The 23,626-nt window shown below is 44.9% G+C and overlaps 9 protein-coding genes across 9 annotated transcripts; 6 read left to right on the plus strand and 3 right to left on the minus strand.

Annotated features, from left to right (window-relative positions):
- Positions 1–3,497: 3,497 nt before the first annotated feature.
- Positions 3,498–5,408, plus strand: CTRU02_208094 (major facilitator superfamily transporter; the record flags this gene model as incomplete). The annotated part of the gene is made up of 5 exons (XM_070205028.1): positions 3,498–3,677; positions 3,730–3,815; positions 3,870–4,070; positions 4,135–4,654; positions 4,710–5,408. The coding sequence occupies 5 exons, from the start codon at positions 3,498–3,500 to the stop codon at positions 5,406–5,408; spliced, it is 1,686 nt and encodes a 561-aa protein (XP_070061103.1).
- A 406-nt stretch (positions 5,409–5,814) lies between these two features.
- CTRU02_208095 (capsule polysaccharide biosynthesis protein) lies at positions 5,815–6,784 on the plus strand (the record flags this gene model as incomplete). The annotated part of the gene is made up of 2 exons (XM_070205029.1): positions 5,815–5,994; positions 6,053–6,784. The coding sequence occupies 2 exons, from the start codon at positions 5,815–5,817 to the stop codon at positions 6,782–6,784; spliced, it is 912 nt and encodes a 303-aa protein (XP_070061104.1).
- Positions 6,785–7,203: 419 nt separating this feature from the next.
- On the plus strand, positions 7,204–7,974 carry CTRU02_208096 (aflatoxin biosynthesis ketoreductase nor-1; the record flags this gene model as incomplete). Its single annotated transcript, XM_036733237.1, has 1 exon — positions 7,204–7,974. One exon carries the CDS (start codon positions 7,204–7,206, stop codon positions 7,972–7,974), a length of 771 nt encoding a protein of 256 aa, XP_036575087.1.
- A 1,085-nt stretch (positions 7,975–9,059) lies between these two features.
- On the plus strand, positions 9,060–10,012 carry CTRU02_208097 (short-chain dehydrogenase reductase family; the record flags this gene model as incomplete). The annotated part of the gene is made up of 3 exons (XM_036733236.1): positions 9,060–9,115; positions 9,171–9,894; positions 9,953–10,012. The coding sequence occupies 3 exons, from the start codon at positions 9,060–9,062 to the stop codon at positions 10,010–10,012; spliced, it is 840 nt and encodes a 279-aa protein (XP_036575086.1).
- A 295-nt stretch (positions 10,013–10,307) lies between these two features.
- CTRU02_208098 (transposase) lies at positions 10,308–11,465 on the minus strand (the record flags this gene model as incomplete). Its single annotated transcript, XM_036733235.2, has 1 exon — positions 10,308–11,465. One exon carries the CDS (start codon positions 11,463–11,465, stop codon positions 10,308–10,310), a length of 1,158 nt encoding a protein of 385 aa, XP_036575085.2.
- Positions 11,466–12,162: 697 nt separating this feature from the next.
- CTRU02_208099 (fatty acid synthase subunit alpha reductase) lies at positions 12,163–17,163 on the minus strand (the record flags this gene model as incomplete). Its single annotated transcript, XM_036733234.1, has 4 exons — positions 12,163–16,451; positions 16,502–16,968; positions 17,026–17,052; positions 17,108–17,163. The coding sequence occupies 4 exons, from the start codon at positions 17,161–17,163 to the stop codon at positions 12,163–12,165; spliced, it is 4,839 nt and encodes a 1,612-aa protein (XP_036575084.1).
- Positions 17,164–17,553: 390 nt separating this feature from the next.
- Positions 17,554–19,390, plus strand: CTRU02_208100 (branched-chain-amino-acid aminotransferase; the record flags this gene model as incomplete). The annotated part of the gene is made up of 4 exons (XM_070205030.1): positions 17,554–17,634; positions 17,737–18,387; positions 18,437–18,680; positions 18,738–19,390. 4 exons carry the CDS (start codon positions 17,554–17,556, stop codon positions 19,388–19,390), a joined length of 1,629 nt encoding a protein of 542 aa, XP_070061105.1.
- Positions 19,391–20,090: 700 nt separating this feature from the next.
- CTRU02_208101 (branched-chain-amino-acid aminotransferase) lies at positions 20,091–21,431 on the plus strand (the record flags this gene model as incomplete). The annotated part of the gene is made up of 6 exons (XM_070205031.1): positions 20,091–20,115; positions 20,187–20,219; positions 20,279–20,392; positions 20,443–20,469; positions 20,530–21,149; positions 21,213–21,431. The coding sequence occupies 6 exons, from the start codon at positions 20,091–20,093 to the stop codon at positions 21,429–21,431; spliced, it is 1,038 nt and encodes a 345-aa protein (XP_070061106.1).
- Positions 21,432–21,720: 289 nt separating this feature from the next.
- Positions 21,721–23,601, minus strand: CTRU02_208102 (benzoate 4-monooxygenase cytochrome p450; the record flags this gene model as incomplete). The annotated part of the gene is made up of 6 exons (XM_036733231.1): positions 21,721–22,364; positions 22,423–22,788; positions 22,841–23,131; positions 23,191–23,250; positions 23,307–23,454; positions 23,521–23,601. The coding sequence occupies 6 exons, from the start codon at positions 23,599–23,601 to the stop codon at positions 21,721–21,723; spliced, it is 1,590 nt and encodes a 529-aa protein (XP_036575081.1).
- Positions 23,602–23,626: the final 25 nt, after the last annotated feature.

Here is a 23,626-nt window from a genome sequence, read left to right on the forward strand (position 1 = left end):
CAATAGTCGTATTATAGTAAATACCTTCGAAGTAGGAGTTGTTAAAAACCTTGATTAGCTTAAGAGTATTATTAGAAACCTAAACCTTAGGCTTAAGGCTAGTAAGACTATAGAATTTAGTATCTTATTTCTTAATAGCTACTAAGATAATAGCAAACTTATAGTTAGGTAGAAAAACAACCTAGTAATAACTATTATACTTATCTATAAAGTATAAAACCTAATAGTTCCTTTTTATTAATAAGGGAAGAATATTAACGAGATTAAAGTAAATTTTATTACTAATACTTATAAGTAGAAATAGGTAGTCTCGACTAATCCGTTTAGTAGATTTGCTAAGATAGTAAGACTTATAAAAGAAAGCGTTAATTTCTAACGTTATAAACCGAATACTAATACGGTAGTAAGCCTTTATAATACGTAATAGGTAGGTATAAACTAGCCGGCGGTATATTAGTTTAAGAGACGGTTGCTAGGTAGCTTAGAAGGCTGTAAGGCTGATAATAATATCTCGAGGCATATAATTTCTAGTATTATAAGTCTTAACGATATAGACGTTAGAAACCTAATAAACTTTAGTAAGGGAAGTATGCTATGTTATATATATAAGGCTTAAGGTTTGCTAATTATATTCTACGTAATTACGACGAAGTTTTCTAAGGCTTAGTAAGTTAGCTAGGCTAGAAGGGTTATACTTAACGTTATAAAATATCTAATTGTAAATAACGTTAGGGTTAGTAAGGTCTAGGGTCTAGAAAAAGACGGTATCTATGCTAAGTAACTAGACTAAGGCGCCGGAGGCAGAAGTAGAAGGTATTAAATCGCTTTTTTTAATATACTTAATAAAATATCGTAAGTTATTAAAAGTTAAAATGTTAGAAGTATAAGTATATTATACTTCTATTTTACTTATTTATCCTATTTAGTCTTATCTAAGACTTAGTAGGACTTACAAAAGTAACTAGCTAAGAATGGCTGCTTGCTAGTTTAAACATATGATATTCAGATCCTGTTAGAAGTATAAGTATATTATACTTCTATTTTACTTATTTATCCTATTTAGTCTTATCTAAGACTTAGTAGGACTTACAAAAGTAACTAGCTAAGAATGGCTGCTTGCTAGTTTAAACATATGACATTCAGATCCCTATGGAATACTCTCTTTAACCTTATCTAAAAGTCTATTTAGTTAAAGAAGATTCTAGTCTGATTTATAAGCTGCTTTATAAGCTAGTTGACGTATATACTTACGTATACTAAACCTAGCTTATAGCTTCCTATATTAGCTATTATAGGCGACGTTATACTACTATATAACTAGCCTAATTCTCTCCCTTAGCTAGCTATTAGTTCCTCAACCAACTCAGCTTCAATATAAGCCTATACATTCTTTACTATTAAAGCCCTACTTCATAAGTACAAGTTCCCTTACTCTAATACCCTGTTATAAGGATATCGTACTATCTACGAGATTCCTACCTACCGTTCCAACATAAAATAATATAACTAAAATCGAGAACGATATCGTCTTAGGTAATAAAGTCATCGTAGGTAGTAATAAAAACTGCTAGGCTAGCGATAAAGGCAAGGGTAGACTAACTTAAGATAGTAAGTAACGCTTTAATAATAGTCTAGTAGGTATTATTAATAGAAGTAGGCTAATCCTAATAGTAGCGATTACTATATATATACTTTCTTACTTTTTTAATTAACTTATCTTAGTTAATATAGTATAGAGGGATAAGATTAAGGTAGGCGATATAGTATTTCGTAGTCTTGTAATTATAGTTATAATAGTTATACTTCTTCTTTTCTTTAGAGGTAGTAATAGTAGAGGTAATAGTAGTAGTAATAGCTAGAAAGGCAAGACCCTTACTATTAGCAGACTTACTTCTAGGTATATTACGAATAGTAGTATAACTATGCTTTTAATCCTCGTCTTAAGTAAGTATATAAATCGTATTAGTTACTTTATTCTACATAGGATAAGTAGTGCTTTTCGATATAAAATACTTATATATATCGGGAAGTCGGTCTTTAAAGAAGTTAAGGAGGAAAATAGCGAGGAAGGAGTCTAGTAGACGATCATAAATAGTCTTAATACGCTTTTTAAGGTAGTAATAGCGATTAAAGGTATCGTAAAGAGTCTTATAATCGTTAGTAGTAGTCTTAGCAAACTTATTAATAAAGGTAGCTATAGCGTCTTATAAGATTCTCAGAATATACTTCTCAAGCGCTTGCTATAATTCGTAAGGGTTTCTATCGTTAACCTAACCTGCTATATAAAGTCTATTAAGAACCGATTTGCTAGCGTTTATAAAGAGACTATACGTAACGTTACGGTTCTTTCTCTATTCTTCTATAGCGATAAGGTTAGCAAGGCGAAAGACGTTAGTCTTAAGGAATATCTCGAAGTCGTATCCTTATAAAGTCGTTATAATAAGCATACGCTATATATTCTAGTTAGATTTACTTTTTAAGTAAGGAAGAAGCGTAAAGACAGTCTTAAAGTCGTTTTAAAACATCTTAAAGTAAAAGTAAAGGTATTATAATAGTACGGGATAGACTTATAGTTATACTTTAATTATAAGCGTTTCTCTAAGGCTATAGCTTTAAAGGTATGTCTATACGTTAAATAGCTTACTTTTACTACTACCTATATATACTATTAGAAAAGGAAAGTATTAATAAGTAAATAGTATTAAAGAAGTATAAATATTATATAAGAAAGAGAATCTTGCATAAGAATATAAGAAATAAGTAGAATTATAAGATCTAACTATAGAAATATAGTAAATCGAAAGGAAGAATAAATACTTATAGAAGATATAAGAAACTAATAAGCTAGTTTAAAAAACCGAAGCTAAAATAGTTAAATTTTCGTAAAAACAAGGAAATCGAAGTAAAAGTATAGTTATAATATAGTTATAACTAAAAAGTCTATTATTATAATAGAATTCCGTAGTATTTATAAAAACTAGTAGGTTATAGTAGTCGGTTACGTACTATATAATATTCGTACGCGCTAGGCAGCTAATATCGCGTTAGAAAGTAAAATTCGTTAGCGAAAGGAAAATAAGGCGAGAAAATCGTATAAAAAAGTAAATAAAGCGAATAAAATCGCAAAAATTCGTGAATCAATAGAAAATTGACAGACGAGTAGAATAATAAGTAAAACGACGTTATTCCGAAAGAATAACGCTAGGCTTATAACCTGTAGGCGAAACCAGCACAGAACGCTCAGAATGGGGAAAAGTAGTATTGTTGGTGGAAGAACTAACTGACTAGCTAGAGGGCTGTGGAGGCTGGCTAAGACCAGTGGTGGCGGCCGTCAGCCCACGTGACGGGCCGGCGAGGCCTGCCACCCACAGAAACAACCAAGTTCCAATTCCAGACAGCGCTGGTCGACTCCGAAGTTCCATCATCTGGAAATAGGACAGCACTAAAACAAACCAAGCGACTGATGGCTTGAACCCACCAAATCAGACAACCTCATTATGGCCTCAGTCCCGACTACTGATGCAGTCGACGACACAAACCCGCCCTCTGAACCCCAAGATGCGTCACAAGCAAATGTTACACTAGAAAGTAATGATGAAGATCAAAACTTTCCTCCCACGATCACCCGAGCCTTGATAGTCGCAGCCTTGGGCTTGTCGCTGTTGATCGCGGCTTTAGTAGGTTATACTTTCTCTCATGTATGTAACTAAAGCTAATCGTACTTCTTAGGATGCAACAATGGTTTCCACCATTGTTCCCACCCTATCGGATGAATTCCAGTCGGTGAAAGACGTGGGCTGGTATGGCTCTGTATAGTATGACAAAGTTACTTGCCCAACAGCTTCAGCACTGGCTAATCGATTGTGCAGTCTACTGGTAATGGGCGCTACTCAACCCACGTTTGGGAAGTTGTACGCTACATTTCCGAGCAAAATAGTCTTCTTGACATCTCTTCTGTTACTAGAAGGAGGTTCATTGATATGCGCCCTTGCACGGAATTCTGGCAGCTTCATCGCTGGGAGAGCCATTGCGGGCCTCGGCAGTGCTGGATGTATTTCAGGGGCCTTGATGTAAGAAACTCTGTTGATGCCTCCATATCCTATTCAGCATATATGCTGACCAGCACTCATAAAGTATCACGGCAGTGGTTGTGCCCCTGCAACAAAGACCAATGTTTACCGGGATTCTCGGTTCTCTAGAGGGTGTCGCTGTTGTGTTGGGCCCTATCATCGGGGGAGCAATTGCAAGCCACATCGGCTGGAGATGGTGCTTCTGGATTAACCTACCAATAGGCGGCATGCTTTTCATCGTTCTAGTTTTGTTCTTCAGACCACCAAACACATTGGGTGAAAAAGAATCCTTGAAAGATAGAGTCAAGCAGATTGACTTTGTCGGCGGCGCGGGTCTGATTGGAAGTATTACTTGTCTACTTCTTGCCCTGGAATGGAGCTCAACAGAATCCAATTGGGGCGACAAACGACTCATCATACTTCTTGTGGTCTTTGGAGTGTCTTTTATCTCGGTTGGCATTCATCAGCACTGGCTAAAAGAAAAGGCGACATTTCCAACCCGACTGCTGAGGAACAGGTCGTTTGCCTCCTGTCTCTGGTATGGCTTTTCACTATCCAGTGCCCAAATGGTCATCCTCTACTATGTAAGTCAGGTCCTGGCAAACGTCAATGGCATGCATATTAACTCGATCGCTCCAGCTACCAATCTGGTTCCAGGCTATTCAAGGCGTCTCTGCTCGAGAGTCAGGCGTCAGACTACTGCCCATGGTTTTAGCCCTGATAATCTCTGGAGTATTTGCCGGGATAGGAGCCTCCCTTCTTGGGTATATCCCCCCTTTTATGATCATGGGCACAGTTTTGGCTTCAACAGGTGCTGGGATGCTTTATACTTTTAAACCCGAGACCGAGAATGCCAAATGGATTGGCTACCAGGTCTTGTTTGGCCTCGGCACTGGTGCTGGTGTACAGCAGTCGATCGTTGGCGTCCAGGTCGCTCTGGCTCCCGCAGATGTTCCCTACGGCACTGCTGCAATTATTCTCGTCAATACTGTTGGTGGCTCAATTTTCATCAGCGTTGCTCAAAATCTCTTTCTTACCAGGATTGAGAGGCTGACGGAGCTTATTCCTGGTGTTGACCGTGCCACACTGTTGAATCGGTTTAGCTTTATCAGAGAGTTGCTAACCAAAGACCAGTTCGCAGTTGCACTTCAAGAGTACAACAGCGGTATACAAAATGTGTTCTTACTTGTTATCATTCTATCATGTCTCAGTACATTTGGGTGGGTGTGCATTTCGTGGATTCCGCTCAAACCCCCGAAACCTTTACCGAACCCAGCCGAGATATCGTCCAACGACAACGCGAAAACTCCAGAAGCTACAACGCAGCAGGCATTATGAGGATATAACAGGACATATTTTGAAGCATAGATAGTACATGGTTAATAAAAAGTCGGTCTCAACGTTGGGCATGTAGTCACTTCTGCGAGAATGAGTGCAATCCAATCTCAAGAAGACGGTAGTCTCCGCCCACTAAACTCAATTTCACGTTGTTGGTCGGCAATTTTCCAGGCCTGCCTGATGGGTAGGTCTTCTCAGATTCATCATCTTGGCAACAGAGGATTGAGTTCGCCTGTGCACAGTAACTGACTCAGGTATTTTCCCCTGAACAGCTGACTCATGAGGCCACGTGGAGCAAGACTTTCAGCGGTCGGTCATAGCCTAAGCTGATAGAATTTAGCAGACCATTGCCAGGCAGGCCTTCAGTTAAGTTTCTTCGCTGTTCAGCTAAACGACACCGTAAGAAATGAGTTCGACATTACGCGCAAGAGCAGTAGAGGTGTTGGAGGCGGCTAAGCCTGCCGTTCTCCAGGCTTTCGAACAGGTGCTAAGATGGGTGACGGAAAACAAAGCACAAACTTGCTGGGGAGGAGTCGCAGCCGCGCTCCTCTATCTCAACTTCAAGAGATTCCCCTTTGTGTGGCACGTAAGTTAATACCCCGATCAATCGATTTCCAATTCACATGACTTATAATTATCTGCAGGCTCGCGTATTCTACAATATCTGGTGGCCAAAGAAGCGCTATTTTGACAAAAAGCCTGGCTCCATTTTCCGACCTGTCGTCACCCCATCACGTGTGGCCTTTTTGGAGACTGATTACAACTTGCACAAATCAAACAGCACTTACTTCTCTGACCTTGATGTCGCAAGGACAGACCTCCTTGCCGCTATTCGGTCTGAGGCGATCCGTGGCGGCCTCTACAAGGAGTACAAGAATGGCGTCATGGTCCTCCTTGCCGGAACATCGTGTACTTTCAAGAAAGAGATCAAGCCCGGTGTAGCTTTTGACATGTACAGTAGGATTCTCACATGGGATCGCAAGTGGATCTACGTTGTGACGCATTTCGTTGAGAGACGAAAGGGCGGTGCCTTGTTGACATATCAGCCATGGAAGACGCCTGCGGATGGCAAGGCACCTTCAAGAGCACCCGTGGTATATGCGACGGCCATCTCCAAGTGTGTAGTCAAAGCTGGGCGCTTGACAGTGCCACCAGAGAAATTCTTTAGAGCAGCGGGAGTGCTCCCTTCGGAAACCTCGGGAGTGGAGGCGGAAGATGGGGCTCATCCGAATGCGGAGAGCGGGAACGGGGCGGCTGGGGCCGATGAGTGGACTTGGGCCCGGGTGGAAGAAGAGCGGGTTCAGGCTTTGGAGATAGCCGACGGCTTTGCGAACGGTTTAGATACGGCTCATGAGAAGTTCAATGCATTGACATAACGCCTCGGAGATTCATGGAATAGACCAGACCAGACCAGACCACTTCAGATAACCACCAATAGATGTACATAGAAGCATGTGCTACGTTTCAAAGATCGTCGGGCAAATAAATGGTTGTTTTGGACGAATCTGATTGGGCTGACGTGATGAGTGGCTTTGAGACAGAAGGATTCCTGCGGCACAGCAACGGCCCTAATTCACTCACGTGTTTGCTTCTTCCCCGCCCTGCTTCTCCCAATCCTCTTACACGGAATAGAGACGGGAAACCTGCTACCAGGTTGTTCATTCTCTACCTTTTGCCCGCACCAGGATTAACTCAATTCTCCTATTGCTCTATTCCTTGTATCTTTTCGGTATTGAAACGTAGCTTTCCCGATCTTTTTAAGCCTCCGAGACCAATTATCAGCATCGTGCTCGCAATGGCTAACACGGTATACGTGATCACCGGCACCAACAAGGGCATCGGCCTTGGTCTTGTCAAGACCTTGCTCGCCCGTCCTTCCACCACCATTGTTGGTTCCGTTCGTAACGACGCTGCTGCGGCGTCTCTCAAGTCAAGTATCGCCGATGTCAAAAAGGGAGATAAGAGCGAGCTTCATGTTATGCTCCTCGACCTCTCGACAGCTCCCTCGCCCGCTGCCGTACGCGAAGCTTTTACAGTAGCGACCGCGGGTACCATCGACCGTATCGATATTCTCGTCAGCAATGCCGCAGCCCCCTTTCCCATGCTTCCGATTGCGACAACCCCGGTCGAAGACTTCCGAAAAGCTTTCGAGATCAATACAATTAGCCCCTTGATGGTCTTCCAGGGTCTCTGGCCCCTGATGGACAAACCCCGCTCCGCGACCGATGTCCCGGCCAAGTTCATCGGCATCACGTCTTCAGTCGGTTCAATTGAGACACAAGAGCCGGTACCCGGTGGCGCCTATGGCCCAAGCAAGGCCGCGCTGAACCACATTACAAAATCTCTCCACGGGCAGCACAAGGACCTCGTCTCCGTCGCCCTTCATCCCGGGTGGGTCCAGACCTACATGGGCGATTATGCAGCAAAGGCGTGGAACTACGAACCTGGACCCCCTGATACAATTGAGACCAGTGTCAATGGAATTGTTAAGGTCATTGATGGAGCGACCCGAGAGACTACGTCAGGAAAGCTTGTGATGCATACTGGCCAGGTCCTTCCTTGGTAGATAATGACAAATTTTCTCAATACTCAAAGACATTACCATATTTCTTATTACAATCTAGATGTCTCTCCTTTACGTTTCTCGTCATTCTTTGCCTGTCTTCGACTTCTTGTGCTCTCTCTTTCTTCAGATTATCGATATCGTGGTATACAGGTAGATCATATGATGGTGTTACAAGCTTGGATCTTCGGTTCTCCTCTGGATTGACATCTCTCGTTTTAAGACATTACTGATCAGCATCATGAAAGCTGATAGACCATTCATTTTCATCATATTCTTGAACACATGTCTATAGGTCACATGGCTGGGAAGCTTTCTCAATGAATGCTATGCTTCCATACTGGATAGATCAACTCATATTACCTACTAATTGCAGGACATGCTGACCGATACAATTCATGAGGGGATCTTTCCAACCCCTGTGACCGCCGGGACTTTAGATGTATCATCCTTATACCTGATGTGATGTAGTAAAGTTAAAGTGAACAATGACCCACGTGGAAACCATGGAGCTCGCGTTAACTTTTACTGACTCAGCCTGACTCATATCACGTCATCCTTTCTTACGAAGAACTGTGCATGGACTGGTAGCGTGGGATTGAGTCAGTGCCCCTAACGAGTATGAGCAGTAACTGTTAGATAAACGATATTAGTTTGATGCAATACACCTGGGGTTCATTGAGCAAAGAGTGATTCATGTTGTTGATTGAGTGATTCTACCCATTCCGGTTGAAGCGGGGTTCTGTTTTGTATCTACCCGTTCTTCCCGGTTTCAGCATATTGCAAGAATGCAACTAAGCTAGATTTCCTAGCATTTTATCCGGACGCAGGCGTCAATCTAACAGTAACTGTACTATTGCAAGAAATTCAATGTTTCGATAGAAGACGTCCCGATACTGAATTGACTCGTTTAGTGCATATTCCTACAATCGCACGTTACTGCGCTGCTTAACACTACTGGAACGGAAATCAAACAGTCAACCACGGTTTTCAAGCGCATTCATCCCTGAGGGCAGCTTCCTGACGTATCTTATTGTTTGTGGGTCTTGTATACTCAGTTCTTATCCAACCATTCGGAACCTTAAACCATGTCAGAACTCTTCCAGTTAACGGGGAAGAATGTCGTAATCACCGGAGCTGCAGGGTATGCTCGCTACCCAAGTCAGGCATCGTGCCAACATAGTTCTAATAGACTGTAGGAGTATTGGCACACAGACAGCGATCGTGTTTGCGAAAGCTGGTGCAAATCTGCTTCTTTCTGATGTATCAAACAAAGCGCTTGAAGACCTCCAGCAGAACTTGGAGCTACATGGGCCATACCCAGGGCGCGTTGAATACAAGACGTGTGATGTATCCGATGAAAATGATGTTGCGTCACTAGTGCAGCATCTGGATCAACACGGCGGTGTCGATGTTATGCTGAACAATGCCGGTGTATTCCCTAATGAAGACGGCGATGCAGTCGAAGTCACCCAGAGGGCATGGGATCTTACTTACCAAGTAAACGTGAAGGGAACTTGGCACGGTTGCAAGTATGCGGTTTTGAGCATGAGGAAACATGGCAAGACAAATGGAAGCGTGATAAACACTTCATCAGTAGTCGGCCTTATGGGGTCAGCAACAGCGCAGTTGGCATACACCACCAGTAAGGGTGCAATCATTGCCATGACGCGAGAGCTTGCCATCGTTCACGCCAGAGAAGGTATAAGATTCAATACGTTATGTCCAGGGCCCTTGAACACTCCCCTAATGCAGGACTACTTGGGTACGGACCTTGAACGGAGAGCGAGAAGAGAAATTCATCTACCTCAAGGGAGATTCGGCGAACCGATTGAACAGGCCTCAGCAGCTTTATTTCTTGCTAGTGACGCTAGCTCGTTTGTTAATGCACAAGAACTAGTTGTGGATGGAGGTTTGACTAAGGTATGTCTTGACTTATCAACATACTGATAAACTTCGAGACGCTGATAAAGTGTCACAGGCATATGTTACTCCTGAGGGTCCAGCACACAATGGTATTCAAAATTTCAACGTCAAATAAAAGCCCAGTTTATCAGCAACGATATCTGACGCAACAGTATTGAAATTTTGGCGGAACAGTTGCAATAAAAAAGCTTTCTTCTCATGATTCGTCCTATGCTGTGACATGATAGAAACATTAGTCAAAGACTTAACAGACGTTGTTACATGCAACTTAATTCTGACTTGAACGTGCAGTATGCTATCTTGTATTCTACGTGGATTCTTGTGTAACGTCGCACACCCACTTCTCGCACACCCCCACATTTCGCACACCCATAAATTGGGTCATCATGAGGTATTCATCAACTTCATATCTATAAGTCTGATTCGTCTCCTGCAACTGTGATACTATCGCCAGTTTTAATAGGTAATTCAGGCTCGCTAGATTCATCTGAGCTATCCTCAATTTCGCCAGCCTCAATTTGGGCTTTGTGAATTGCCTCAATGTTGGCAAACTTCGAATTTGGGCTCATTTGGACCTTACGCCGCTTCCGTACCATTCCAGCCTCAACTTCTGCTTCCAACATTGCAATCTTCTTCTCTGCTGTAGCCAATTGATAGTCCTTTTCATCAAATCCCTTTTGAACCTTCCGAAACAACAGTCGCTGCGTTTGCTGATCTTTATCCAACTTGCTGAATAAGCTAAGTTGATCATATAGATCAACTGTCTTCTTGGGCGTTGACCAGGCTACTATGGATGTAGCAGATGCCCAGTTTTCGTCTTTTCCACCATCAGAGGCCCTCATAGGCGTAGAATAGCCTGGCTTTGAGGGCTTGGAAGCATTCTCAAGCAGTAGAGGGCTCATGAGCGGTCGAGCTATCGAAATGGGCCATAGTCCTGTTGCTTTCCAGCCGCTTCTGATATTCTTGCTTGAAAATGCCATCTGGCGTGCTTTTCCATAGCAGGTAAGAAAGTTCCGTTTGCCTACAACTGTAGAATCGTTGTGTTGAATGAGGTATCCAAGCTCTTTTCGATAGGTCGCCTTGAGAGGCCCAAAGACTGCTTGGTCTAGAGGTTGGAGAACGTGGGATGTATGTGGCGGTAGGAAAAGGAGATATATCTTGTGTTTATAACAGAGATACATAAATTCTGTTGTTTCATGACTGCCATGACCGTCTAGGATCAATAGTCTCTGCTCAGAGGGATGATCAGGCTTAGTCAGAGGGATAAAGATGTTCTCAAGCCATTCCACAGCTGTAGAGTCTGAAGTCCAGCCATTCTCAGTTGCTGTGAACTTCCAACCACTGTAAATATCACGTTTATGGATATCAAGAGGAAACCATTGTTGTTGAACCGATTTCCCTCGATAAATAACAAGTGGAGGAAGCGCCTGACCAGTTGCAGAGACACACTCAAGCATAGTTGTCCAAGCCCGAGACCCAGGCTGTTTTTTTCGCATTGATGAGCTTTCTGATGATCCCAGTACTAAGCCATTTGATCCTCTGCCTTCTAGGATACCAGTTTCATCCATGTTATAGCGATGATGTGGTTTGATCGCCTTGATCTCTGGAAGGGCGAGTTGTTGAAACCATTGCCTGATTACATTAGTTGAGGCCCCATTGACACGCTTAGAATCGATGGCTCTAGCTCTATGAACCTTGATTGATGGATTTCTCTTAATAAAGAACTGAATCCAGTTTCTCCCAAGTGGCTGGGTAGTGCCTCTGATGTCTAGGATTCGCTGGGCAAATTCCTTGAGTTGTTGATGTGTTGGCGGCAGCCCTAACGCCGCCTGGATACGCACCCATTCAGCTAAGTGACTTTCCTGTGCTGGAGATAGCTTCTGGAAGCTAGAGAAAGCTACATTTCTTGCCTGTGAACCCTTTAATCGAGACTGGAGGGTTGATGGTGGAATTCCAGCATCATGAGCTGCCTTTCGGACACTCTGCCCACTTGCAACTGCATTGAGAGCTTGATTGACTTCTGTTTCCGTATACTGGCCCATTAAGCGTATAAGAGTAACTATTCAAAGAATTATAATAATCGCTGTAAAAGTGGTGAAGATATTAAAGAATGTTGAAGAGGGTAAAATTCTACATGAGCGATTTATGGGTGTGCGAAATGTGGGGGTGTGCGAGAAGTGGGTGTGCGACGTTAATATATATCCCTGATGATTTCCATATGCAGGCCACGCTAGCAATCGCATCAATCTTGCTCCATTTTTGGGACTACTTAGTAAAGAAACGAGTGACTGGGTCGAGCAAAGCCTCAGATTCACCATCAGTCTGGTATGGCGGTGAGGTCTTCGTGTTGACAATACGTTCGTGTAGCAGCCCATAGTTGAAGTGTCTGTTGGCTTTATTTGATCTCTCGTTTCTCTTGATACCATAATCGTGGTAAGTCGTGGAAGAAACTGTTGCGAATAGAAACTTGGGGTGGACGAGAATGGCCTGGGATCCTTTCTGCCCAAATCCGAACGAGGTAACAGAACAGGCCTTGATGTCTTCTGACTTGATTGTCATGTTAGGGAAGTGGAGCAAGCTGTATTGGCGTAACTCTGTGTCGATATTGTCAGCATTGCGGTTGCCGGGTATGAGACCTGAATCCATCATTTGCAGAGCTCCATTCAGCATCCAGGCACCAGCAGCTCCCTTTGAATGACCCGTGAGCCATTTCTGACACACGCACGGCAAGAGATTTCCCTCTTGTCTCCCAAGGTACTTGATTTGCTCTTGAAGTACTGATGCCTCGTTCAGGTCGTTTTTAACTGTCGATGTTCCATGCATGGATGCAACCGTCAGATCGTCAATGCCTAACCCCCAGGTTGCCAAGCTGCCCCGGATAGGTGCGATCTGCTTCTCGCTCTTCCAGAAATTGTTTCCCAAGGCGAACCTCAAGTCAGCTTCTTGCTTTTTGAGGTCATCATCAAAGGTGGCGATGTTGTCACGTCGATACTGCTCCTCGTCGAAGCCTTCTGTCCCCATCTCCTTGATGTAGCGAATCTCGTGCTCCATGAGGTCCAAGTTCGTTTGAAAATTGTCGTTCACCTGCTCAAGCCTCATGTTTAAGAGTCGGCGCCGATATCCCATGTCAAGTAAAGGCGAAGGTGTCATGTACTTCCGTCCTAAATTTGATTCTCGAGCATTGGTGAGAACACCTCTGCCCGGCGCTGGCACTGAGCGGCCCACCCTATCGGCGGCCATGCTCGTATGGGCAACTACACCAAAGATCGGAAGCCCCATTTCAAGGGCCAGCTCAGCGGTTGTCAAGATTTGTATACCGCACCCTTGCGACTCGACAAATCCGCTCCTCGAGGCCGCCGTGGGACGTGACATTTCAGCCGGACTTCTCCCAGCAGCGAACTCTTTGTCAGTGTCACAAGTAGCGTTCATGCTACCAAACTCATAGGAAACATCTTCGACAAAGTCCTCAACACCTCCGACAATGCAGACCTTGGCTTTGCCCGCCACTATCAGATCATAGCCTGTATCGAGTGACTCCAAGGATGTAGCGCAAGCCCCAACAGGTGTCTTGATAGGACCAGTCGAAGACGTAAGAAGCATGTTGATCCAAGCCCCTGTCGTATTAATGAAAGTTTCCTGGAGAATATCTCCTTGGACAGGTTTATCAAGGAATCGATCGCGGTGCATCCTCCTCAAAGAAGACAGGCCGCCCATGCTCGATCCTATGCAGTTGCCAACTTCGGACAGATGAATATGCTCATATAGCTCATACGGATCGACAATTCCCGATGACAAAAGTGCTTCGACTGTGCAAACCAAACTGAAAAGAGTAACAGGGTCGACCTGCTCAATGATGTCATCTTCAATGCCGTACCGCTTGGCTGACCATCCAGTTGGAATTTGACCAGCGACAGTGCGATTAAAAGCACTGGATTTCGGAAGGAGAACCTTGGATCCAGCTTTCAGCTGGACTGTGAACAACCCTGAATTCGTCTCGCTGATCACAGCTTTGACCCCATGTTGAAGCTTGAAATATTGGGCCACTTCGGACGAAGATTCAAATGGCGGTAGATCCTTGGTTAGCTCTACTTCTTGAACAATGGTTTTTCTTTCCGGGTCATATTTGTTGTCGCAAATGGCGGGCTCGATCTTCCTTATACCTGTATGCTCGAGAATCAAACCCATGTACCGCGGAAAGATATCGCTCTCCTCAACCGGTTCTTTTGTCTTGGTGTCAATCCATCCACTCCAGGACTGACCGCCATATACTATTGATCTGTCGTGTTTGATCAATCCCATCATCCAGGCCATTTCAATGCAACCCTCCACTGATAGGACGCTGTGTGCTTCCATTTCCCACCTGGTCCTACTGTTTCCGCAAGGCCCAAGTTCGGCAAAGCCTGTAATCACGACTGTTCGGCTAAGATCAACCATGCCTTCGAGTGAAACTGCAAGTGGTGATAAATCTCGATCCCAGTCAGGGAGCGTAGGAAGCTGTATTCGTATGTTCGCTTTGGGAGACAATAACTTGGGTTTCTGGCTGACGTCGTCATAGCCGGTGATGGTGGATTCTTGGCGCTCCTCGTCCATTATCGCTCTTCGAATGTCAGCTTCGTCGCGAAGATCTCGACGAATAGCTGTCAACTTTTCCTTCAAGTCAACAACTTTGCCCAAACCTCCGCCAATATCAATGACAAGAGGGATGGATTGACAGGCGACATTTATTCTACCTCCCAAGAGAGTGGCAATAAGGGCAGCCATTTGGTCCTTGGAAAACGTTCGTGCGCCCATGTTCTCAACGCCTTCGGCAACAATGTCATTCTCGTCCATCAGGCCCGTTCCACGAGTCCAACCGATGATGACTCCTAGCATGGATAGATAGTCGCCCCATGTTTCGGATTTCCATTTCGAGAGGAGTGACTCCAGGCCCCGCTTCGACTCTGCGTAAAGGCCGTCGTTGCCCATCAACCCATGATTTGGAGACAGCGGAAGAACGACAGTGGCTGGTCTTGTTGTTATGCCCCTGGAGCGCTTATTTCTGGCTATGGCACCGAGCAAACGTAAGAGGTTTGTGAGCATCAATCTGTGAGCTATTTCCGATTTCGAATCCAATCCTTCTAGATCGCGGCCGTTCTCGGATATAGCAGCAAATGGAATAATGAAATCTGGATCCCATTCGTCAATCAAATGATTAGATAGATCTTTCACATCTTTTTGACTGCCTTGGTTGAATGGTAAAACTCTCAGAGCTGAATCTTTTGCTCCATGACGGGAGTAGATGGCCTGGTACATCCTGGTGGCGTCAGGAGAATAAGTGCTTGTAGTAACTGTGACTCTCCCACCTCCTTGAAGCAGATACTTCAAAAGGCTGAAGCCAATAGAGTTTTGACCAGCGCCAGTAAGCAAGATGTTTCGTCCCCTAAAGGTAAAACCAGAGTGACGTGCTGCATCAATGTCTTCAGCATATGCCGAGGTGAGTCTGTCAGACATTGTCAAGGTACCGTGATCATATGTCCCTACAGAATAAGGCATCTGCGGAATAGACGACTTTCGAGTCTTGGCTGGTTGGTTGCGTTGTATCTCACAGTACTTGATATTTCCTTCGTCGTCGATTGTAGTGAGAGGTGCCAAGTCGGGTGAGTTGTCCATGAATACTGGGTCTCGGCTTTTCGATGAAATGCTCGCCTGTAGGCAAAACCTCATGATGCGGCCCAAGTAGTTCTTTTCTCCATGAGTTTTGGAGCAAAGATATTGGATCTGGGCAATAGAACGCTCGCATGTGCGATTTATGATGGAAGTTGTAAGCTCCTCAATCAACGCGGCATTGTGCGACCTAGGCTCCTTCGCTAGGTCGAACAAAAGAGCGATGTCTCGTGAACACCAGTTCCAGTATGAGTCATAAAACCGTTGCTTCCTGATATCGAAGATTGGTTTGATGCCTTCAGCGTAATTTTCGCCATGCTCGCTGCGCCATAAGTCAAGCTCATCCAATACTGCTTTGTCTTCGCCAGGTTTCGAATTTTCTGTGCTATTCATACTGCTTTCAGGGAGGTGCTGCAAAATGACAGCATTTATATCGTGTAGTAATTCATTACTTCTCTCATTGAGAACTTCAAGAGCTTTTTGGTCAAATTGCACAATCTTCCCCGTAGCTGAAGATGAGCTTTTGCTAGGAAGCGACAGGCCCTCCTGCTTCAGATATATCGTAGTTATCTCATCAAAAAACGTTCTCGCCGCATCCTCAGAAGCGAGACGTGCATCAAGCCTTTCAGCTAGGGCTAGAAGCAGAACAGCATCCTGGCGCATCGGGCCTAGCCCGAATTGCTTGCCTAAATGATCTCGTACTCGTGATTGACTGAAGCTTCCTGGCAACTTGGCAGAGATGAAGTTGGCGACCAGCGCCGAAGTCTTCTTTCCTAAAGTTCCAGTGTGCCCCTTACGTAAAACTTCAAACAGATCTACAAGGCGCTGCTCCTCTGCACGATCAGGAAGCTGATTTGGGAACTCTGTATGAAGGTCACCAATAATCTCATTGGCGAGAGTGGAACGCCCTACGTCAATCAGTAAAGGCACATGTCTTCGCCATTGCTGAATGCTAACTTACCGGTTACAAGTTGATTAATTGACTTAGTCTGGTCTAAAGTCTCCCGAGGCTTCTTTAATTTAGTGGCTATAAGCGTGAGAACCACGGCCGACACCGGCAATGATGCGTCCTCAAACTGCGATTGTTGCTCTACTGTCATTATGTCCTTAACCTCCGAATGTGATATTGACTGTAGTTGAGGGGTGCTAAGTGAATCATCTTGACAAGTTTCAAGGTTGCCTATCGTGACCATATCAGGAGTCTCTGCGTCAGCTTCTGCAGTTTCCGGCACGCCAATTTGATAGTATATCTCCGATAAGTCTGCTTCGGGATCCAATATACGGCGGCGGAGTCCTTGGACTTCATCGGAAACTTCATTTTTATGGCGCCACGTTCTCTTCATCATGTTTGTGAGAATATTTGTTGGCCCAACTTCTACAATCCTTTCAGCCTTGAACTCGTCAAGGATGGCATTTTGGGTTTCAATCCTTCGCAGACCTTCTAGTTAGTATGTGCCCAAGAGCTGTACTGTGGAGAAAACATACCATCGTACAGGATATGCAAACTGATGCCTATAAATAGGTTAGTTTGACATCCTGAAGCTTGGTTCTGGAACAAAATCATTACGCCAACAACTCAACAAGGAGAATATGCGCAAGCTCTCGCTCTGATTCTGAGTGCATATTGGACTTTTCAGGGGTTCTGAACTAGAACCACTGAAAGAGATTTACGCTTGAATATCGGAACTTTTCTGCATTGCACTTTGTCGCGCATAGAAGCATGGCGTTTCTCGATAGCTCAGATTGCGTCGTACCCGTCACTACGAAGCACAAATGACTTTTTCGTCATTTCGGCCGGCTCAAACACGGGGGAACACAGATGGCCCGAAACCTTAAAGGTGACATCAGCACCTAGTACCCGTCTTACTCAACTCTGGGAGGGCTAAAGACTACCTGAGTCATGTACTACTTGGCTTTGATGCATGTAACTGCTGTCCACGGCGGAACCCAGGCACCCAACAGCTGCAGAGCCCTCGCATCAACTCTTGGTTGCTTTGAAAGATCAAGCCAACAATGGATGATCTGAACAAGGTTGCAGGTGCCAGGCTACCGGTATCTCACAGTACCGTAGCTGCTGCCCTTGCTCTTCTACTAGTAAGTATCCGCGCGCCCTTTGCCAGCAACAGGTCTACCTTTACCAGAAGACAATGTGCTGCACTGAGGTTATCAAGAGTGACGAAGCTAAATCATTTCCAGATCGCAACAACTGCATTCGTTTTTCATCGTCTAGTATTGCATCCCCTGAGTTCTCATCCGGGCCCCATTTTGGGACGTCTTACAAGCCTTTACAACACTTACCATGCTCTGAAAAAGAACCAAGCTCGGAATCTTCATCAACTTCACGAGCGATACGGGCCTATTGTTCGCTATGGTCCCAACCATGTCAGCATCAGATCTGCAGAAGGAGTGAAGATGCTGTACACAAACAGCCGCTATACTCGCAAAGCAGACAATTACCTCGCTTTTCCAAGAAACCCCGAAAAAGCTAGTTTGTTTTCATCCATCAACAAGCAAGTACACGCAAGAAAGCGACGCATCTTACGACAAGGTTTCTCGGACTCTGCGCTAAAGACTGCAGGCGTCACTATCAAGAAACATGTTGCAACTTTATGTCAATGTTTAGAGTTTCTGGACAGTGATGGACAGGAAGGTTACACTCTTTCCGGAAGAGAAGTCTCAAAACCAGGTCAATGGAGCAAGCCAAAGAATTTCTCGGAGTGGATTAATCGTTTCACTTTTGATGTTTCAAGCGATCTCTCCTTTTCAAAGTCATTTGATATGATGCGGTACGCCGGAAACAGGCACATCATCAAGATATTGCATGAGACACTATGGGCAGACAATGTTGTAAGTAATGAAGCAGCTGACAGGTTGAAGTGATTGCTAATTTCGGTAGACTGGCTCTTCATTGACTCTACTTCACACTTTGCGACTGAAATGGCTACTGTTCTCACACCATGTACGATCTACAGGAACATTCGACACTTTTATCGAGAATGCAGCTAGTGAGAGAGTGAGCAAACTAAGAGATTCCGAAAAGGACTTTATGTTCTGGCTCACTGGGGCGGTCGATCCCGCCACAGGCGATACATTTACCATGGAGGAATTGGTGGAAGAGGCAATATTGTTGATCACTGCCGGTCAGTTCAAGGGACTTGGCTTCATTTTCGGCTACATGCTAAACTATATATTTACAGGTAGCGACACATCATCCACCGCCATTAGCTCTACCATATATTATCTTCTACATAACCCCGACAAACTTGCAAAGCTTCAAGCAGAGGTTCGGACCGTCTTTTCCAATATTGAGCAAATCGAGTTTGGTACAGACTTACAGGCCTGCACTTATCTTCGTGCATGCATTAACGAGGGTCTGAGGCTGTCACCTCCCGCGGGCTCAGTTCTACATCGACAAGTAGAATCTGGAGGTGTGCAAATTGGAGAGACATTCTACCCTGAGGGCGTCAACATTGGGGTACCTGTTTTTTCTATTCACCACGACAAGGAATATTTTCCTGACCCATTTTCGTTTCAACCGGAGAGATGGATCGTTGGTGAGACACTCGCAAATGGCACCGTGATTACTCCCGAGTTTCTCAAGTATTCATCCAGCGCGTTTATGGCTTTCAGTGCCGGGACTCGAGGATGCATTGGAAAACCACTTGCCTACCTCCAAATCTCAATTCTATTCGCTACTTTATTCTTCAAGTACGACATGAGGCTATGTCAAAAGGCTTGGGTCAACGGCACACATGGCGGAGATGGGCCAGATCTATCCGAAGAGTATGAGCTTGTGGACATGTTTATCAGCTGGAAGAATGGGCCACTTGTCGAGGTAAAAGCACGTTGACACTATCTAAGAGAGATTTGCATATTTTTGCTCCCTTAAGACTAAGCGTATTCTCAATTATCAATTCTACGTCGGGCTTGTTTCAACTGGAACGAGAAAGAGAGACGATAAAGCACTTTACATTAATCACAAGCTTTTCTGTTGAATTTTGAACCTCCCTTGAGTATCAATTTGCGCTACTTAATACAACTAGTAGTAAGAGTCTAAAGTGTTTACATTGGCAGTACTCGGAAGTCTATCTGAACCACTCTGATGTTGCCTGGGAGGCATCAGTTCTTTAGCAAGTTGCGCAGCAACTAGAAACATATTTCCTGGCCTGCAAAGGCTCTGCTCTTCATGGGTAACTCATTCATCAATCAGCCTTCTCAACGCTACTTGTGGAGTTCCCAAGATAAGGTTCCTATGATTACCCAGTTTAAGTGGTATCCATGTCGTGAGACGTTGTGTCATCTTACTCAGCATATACAGAGAAAGTTACCCGTACTCACAACCTCACGTCATGGTGCTCAGATCAGTCCGGAGTCAATGCACTGCAACGGTTAAGCCACCACACCACAAGATAGTGACTGGCCACGGACCCCTGTCGAAAGGACTGTTCCCACATCACCGCCAGAGACAGTTGCTCGATGATCCGCTTGACCTTGCCAGCGCCGCGCCAATAGAATCAACTCGAGAAAGGGTTATTGAAGCTGTCGAAAGCATGATACCGCCAAAGGCAGGCCATAGTAATGTTCCACTTTACCCTCACAAGTGAACTTGAACCACACAAAATCTGAGATTGCTAACACATGACCAGGATGGGATGTCTACGACAGCAAACAAAACAATGGTTGGTGTTCCAGAGTCTCGTGCCTCTATATTTGGCTTAATTCTTTGAATATCGTTTAGTTGCTGGCCATGTAGAGTCCCGCTATGATTTAAGGACAGGACGGTGGACCGAGCCGGAGTTTATCGAAAATCCTTTTCTAACAATACATGGCCTAGCGCCCGGTCTACATTATGGTATGTTCTTGGCTATATCAATTAGTTAGCAGTTTCTAATTGTGACTTAGGCCAGCAGGTATTCGAAGGATTGCAAGGTAATACATTCTCCATCTCTAGTGTTGACATCTTCGCCGTGTTGACGTGTGTTTATGCAGCCCGCAGAGACCCTGATGGAGAGATCCTTATTTTTCGGCCAGACGCAAATGCTGCGAGAATGAGAAAGTCAGCTGCATTCGTTTCCATGCCGGAGGTTCCAGAAGCCCTTTTTTTAGAAAGCGTCCATCTTGCAGTAAGAAAGAACGCGGAGTATGTTTGTCCTCATGAAGTCAAAGGATCTCTCTACATCCGACCGTTTCAATTCGGTTCAAGCGTTCAAATCGGGTTGGAACCCCCTGACGAGTTTCTTTTCTGCGTTTACGTTCAACCTCATATTGCATTCCACGGACACGGCGCCATCAAAGCCTTAGTTCTTGATGAATTCGACCGTGCTGCAACAAGGGGTTCAGGGGCGGTGAAAGTGGGCGGTAACTACGGCCCCGTAATGCGTTGGACATCCGAGGCCAAAAAGGAGGGCTTTAATGTGCTCTTGCATCTAGACAGCCAAACACAGACTTGCATTGATGAATTCTCTACATCAGGACTCATAGGCGTTCGGGCTGTCGACGGACAAACCAGTCTTGTGGTTGCGCAGAGTCAAGCAGCCATTGACAGTATAACAGCTGATTCAGCGGCACGTCTTGCTGCAAGTTATGGCTGGACGGTGGAAAAGAGAACGGTGAGCCGTCAATTACCATGACAACTCTTACAATATGAGTGAGGTGTTCTAATGCTATAGCAGGTGAGATTTGATGAGTTACCCACATTCACAGAAGTGTTTGCTGCGGGAACAGCAGCAGGTTTGGTGTCAGTATCTCAGATTCACCGAAAATCGACAAACCAAACATTCGACTTCCAACCTGAGGGCCCATCTTTCATCAGGTTATGGACGGATTTGCAAGGTACTCAGAATGGTTCTGCACCAGATAGCTTCGGTTGGTGCCAAAAGCTCCTGGAATAGTAGTGGTAGTATCCAGGGTAATAAACGCGATCATCAGCATACTTGACTTGGGTCCCAACATAATTCTTGCGAACCTATTTAACCACTTGAATGTAGCTGAAATTACGTTAAGCTTAAGTGCGGTAGAAGAAAGGGGCTCTATAGGAGCATTGAGGCTTTAAAGTTTCCTCCATTCGCTTTTTAAACTAGCCACGTATTGGATCAGACAATTCTGGCAACTTGATGGTGTTGAAATCACCTCCAATAGTCGTCTGGTTTTTTGCTATCCTTCGAACAGCGCAATTTCGCTTTAATGAAGTCCCGTCGCCTCTACACGTCTAAACTGTATGTATGGTCCATTCTTCATGCTAGTAAAGGCCCAGAATATTTGATATTCATTCTCTGCAACGCCTTTACCTTCCCCGACTCTTCCCATGCCTGTCTCATCACGGCGGAAATCAAACTCGCTGATTACTGCAGCCATAGCGAGAGAAATTTCGATCATGGCAAGTCCCTTGCCGACACAGTTCCGCGGTCCAACAGAGAAAGTGCCGTAAGCTGACTTTGCTTTCGACATAGCTTCATCTCCGACAACCTCCGAGATCCACCTCTCCGGCCAGAACTTGAAAGGCTCCGGATAGTACTCAGGATTATGGTTGATGGAATAGATTCCAGTTCCGACGTCATAGCCTTCTGGAATGTACAGATTGCCTACCTGTAGACCACCCTCTTGTACCTCACGCCACATAGCGCCAGCGGCTGGAGGCGAGAGACGGGCAGCCTCAGTTATGCAAGCTCGTAGGTAAGAACAAGAGGATAGTTTGGGACCTTGGGACACCTCTTTCGCTGAGCGAAAGGCCTTGCGGACTTCCTCAACTACCTTCTCGTAAGCTTCTGGGTATCTGGAGAGATAGAAGAATAGCGCAGCCATGGCGGTTGAAGATGTGTCAGAGCCTAGTTTTAGAGATCAGCAACATGTCATCGTTGTTGTATAAAGCTGGACATCACATACCTGCAATAATCAACAGGTTACTCTCGGCCCAAAGCTGCAGCTGAGAGAGCGACTCTCCTGTTTCCGGGTCCTTGGCTTCAAGTAGCTTCGAAAATAGGTCATTTTTTGTTTCCCCAAGCGCCTGTTTCCGCTTTTCCATGATCTCCTTGCTTTTCAATGAGAACCTCATCGCTTTTTTTCGGGCCTGTGGAAACAGGAGCTTGTGAAGTCTCATGTCTTCTAACTCTGGTAGCTGCATCAGGAAGCTTACACGACGCATCTGGCCCAAGATCGCCTCTGCAATCCAGTGGTTCTCTGAGCTTTGAAGAAGATGATACGATTTGCCGAAAACCAATTGTGACATTACGTCGAAGGTGAAATAATCGCCTGGGTTGAGTATCAGCATGTGAAACGTACCACAAACATTCAGATCTCTTACACCAATGAGCCATATTCTTAGCACAAGTCCATCCATCGTTGGTGGATTCTGAAGTGGAAACAAATCGATCTTTGTTTGCACCTAAGCTTAAAGCAAACAAAGACGCCAATTCCGTCAACTCAGAATCAATGGTTCTGATGTACGAGTCCGAGAGTCCTTGATTTAGGATTCTACGAAGCTTTCCATGCTTTGTCTTGTCCACCACACTTTGAGTTGCTTCAACACCTTTGACGAGAGAGATTCTGTGGTATGACTTGGCTTTCCGTACATTCTTACCATGGCCGTATATTCCTTAGAAACTTTAGCACGACATGTCTTCTGCAAATGATAAGACTCGATAAAGTAATCACCTTTCAGTCCGGCTTCTGTGTTAATCAACAGTCTGTTTGGGCCATAGCGGACCACATCGCCTGCGCCAGCTTATTAGATACATGCAGCAATCTGGCAATTCTTAGCCGCTACTCACCGTACTTCTCATGGCATCTCCATATGTCGACATGAAGGTCACCGATATAGGTGTGGTAAACTGAATACCAACTGGTTAATTTCGCCAAGAAAGGCCCAGGGTACTTGGCATAAGGATGAAAATGAAGTCTATAGATGCAGATGGAGACCTATCTCGCAGTTTACAGTTAGTAAGTGGCTGATCTACCGCTGAAATCTTAAGACGAGAAACCTACGAGGCCAAGAAAGCCGACACCGGCTACCAGTGCATATAGGCGACCTAGAAAGGCTATTGATGAATAAATTGCGCTCAACATTGTTAATGACAAGGCTTCTGGAGTC

This window comes from Colletotrichum truncatum, assembly GCF_014235925.2.
Source record: "Colletotrichum truncatum strain CMES1059 chromosome Unknown Contig_0005, whole genome shotgun sequence".
Taxonomy (NCBI): domain Eukaryota; kingdom Fungi; phylum Ascomycota; class Sordariomycetes; order Glomerellales; family Glomerellaceae; genus Colletotrichum; species Colletotrichum truncatum.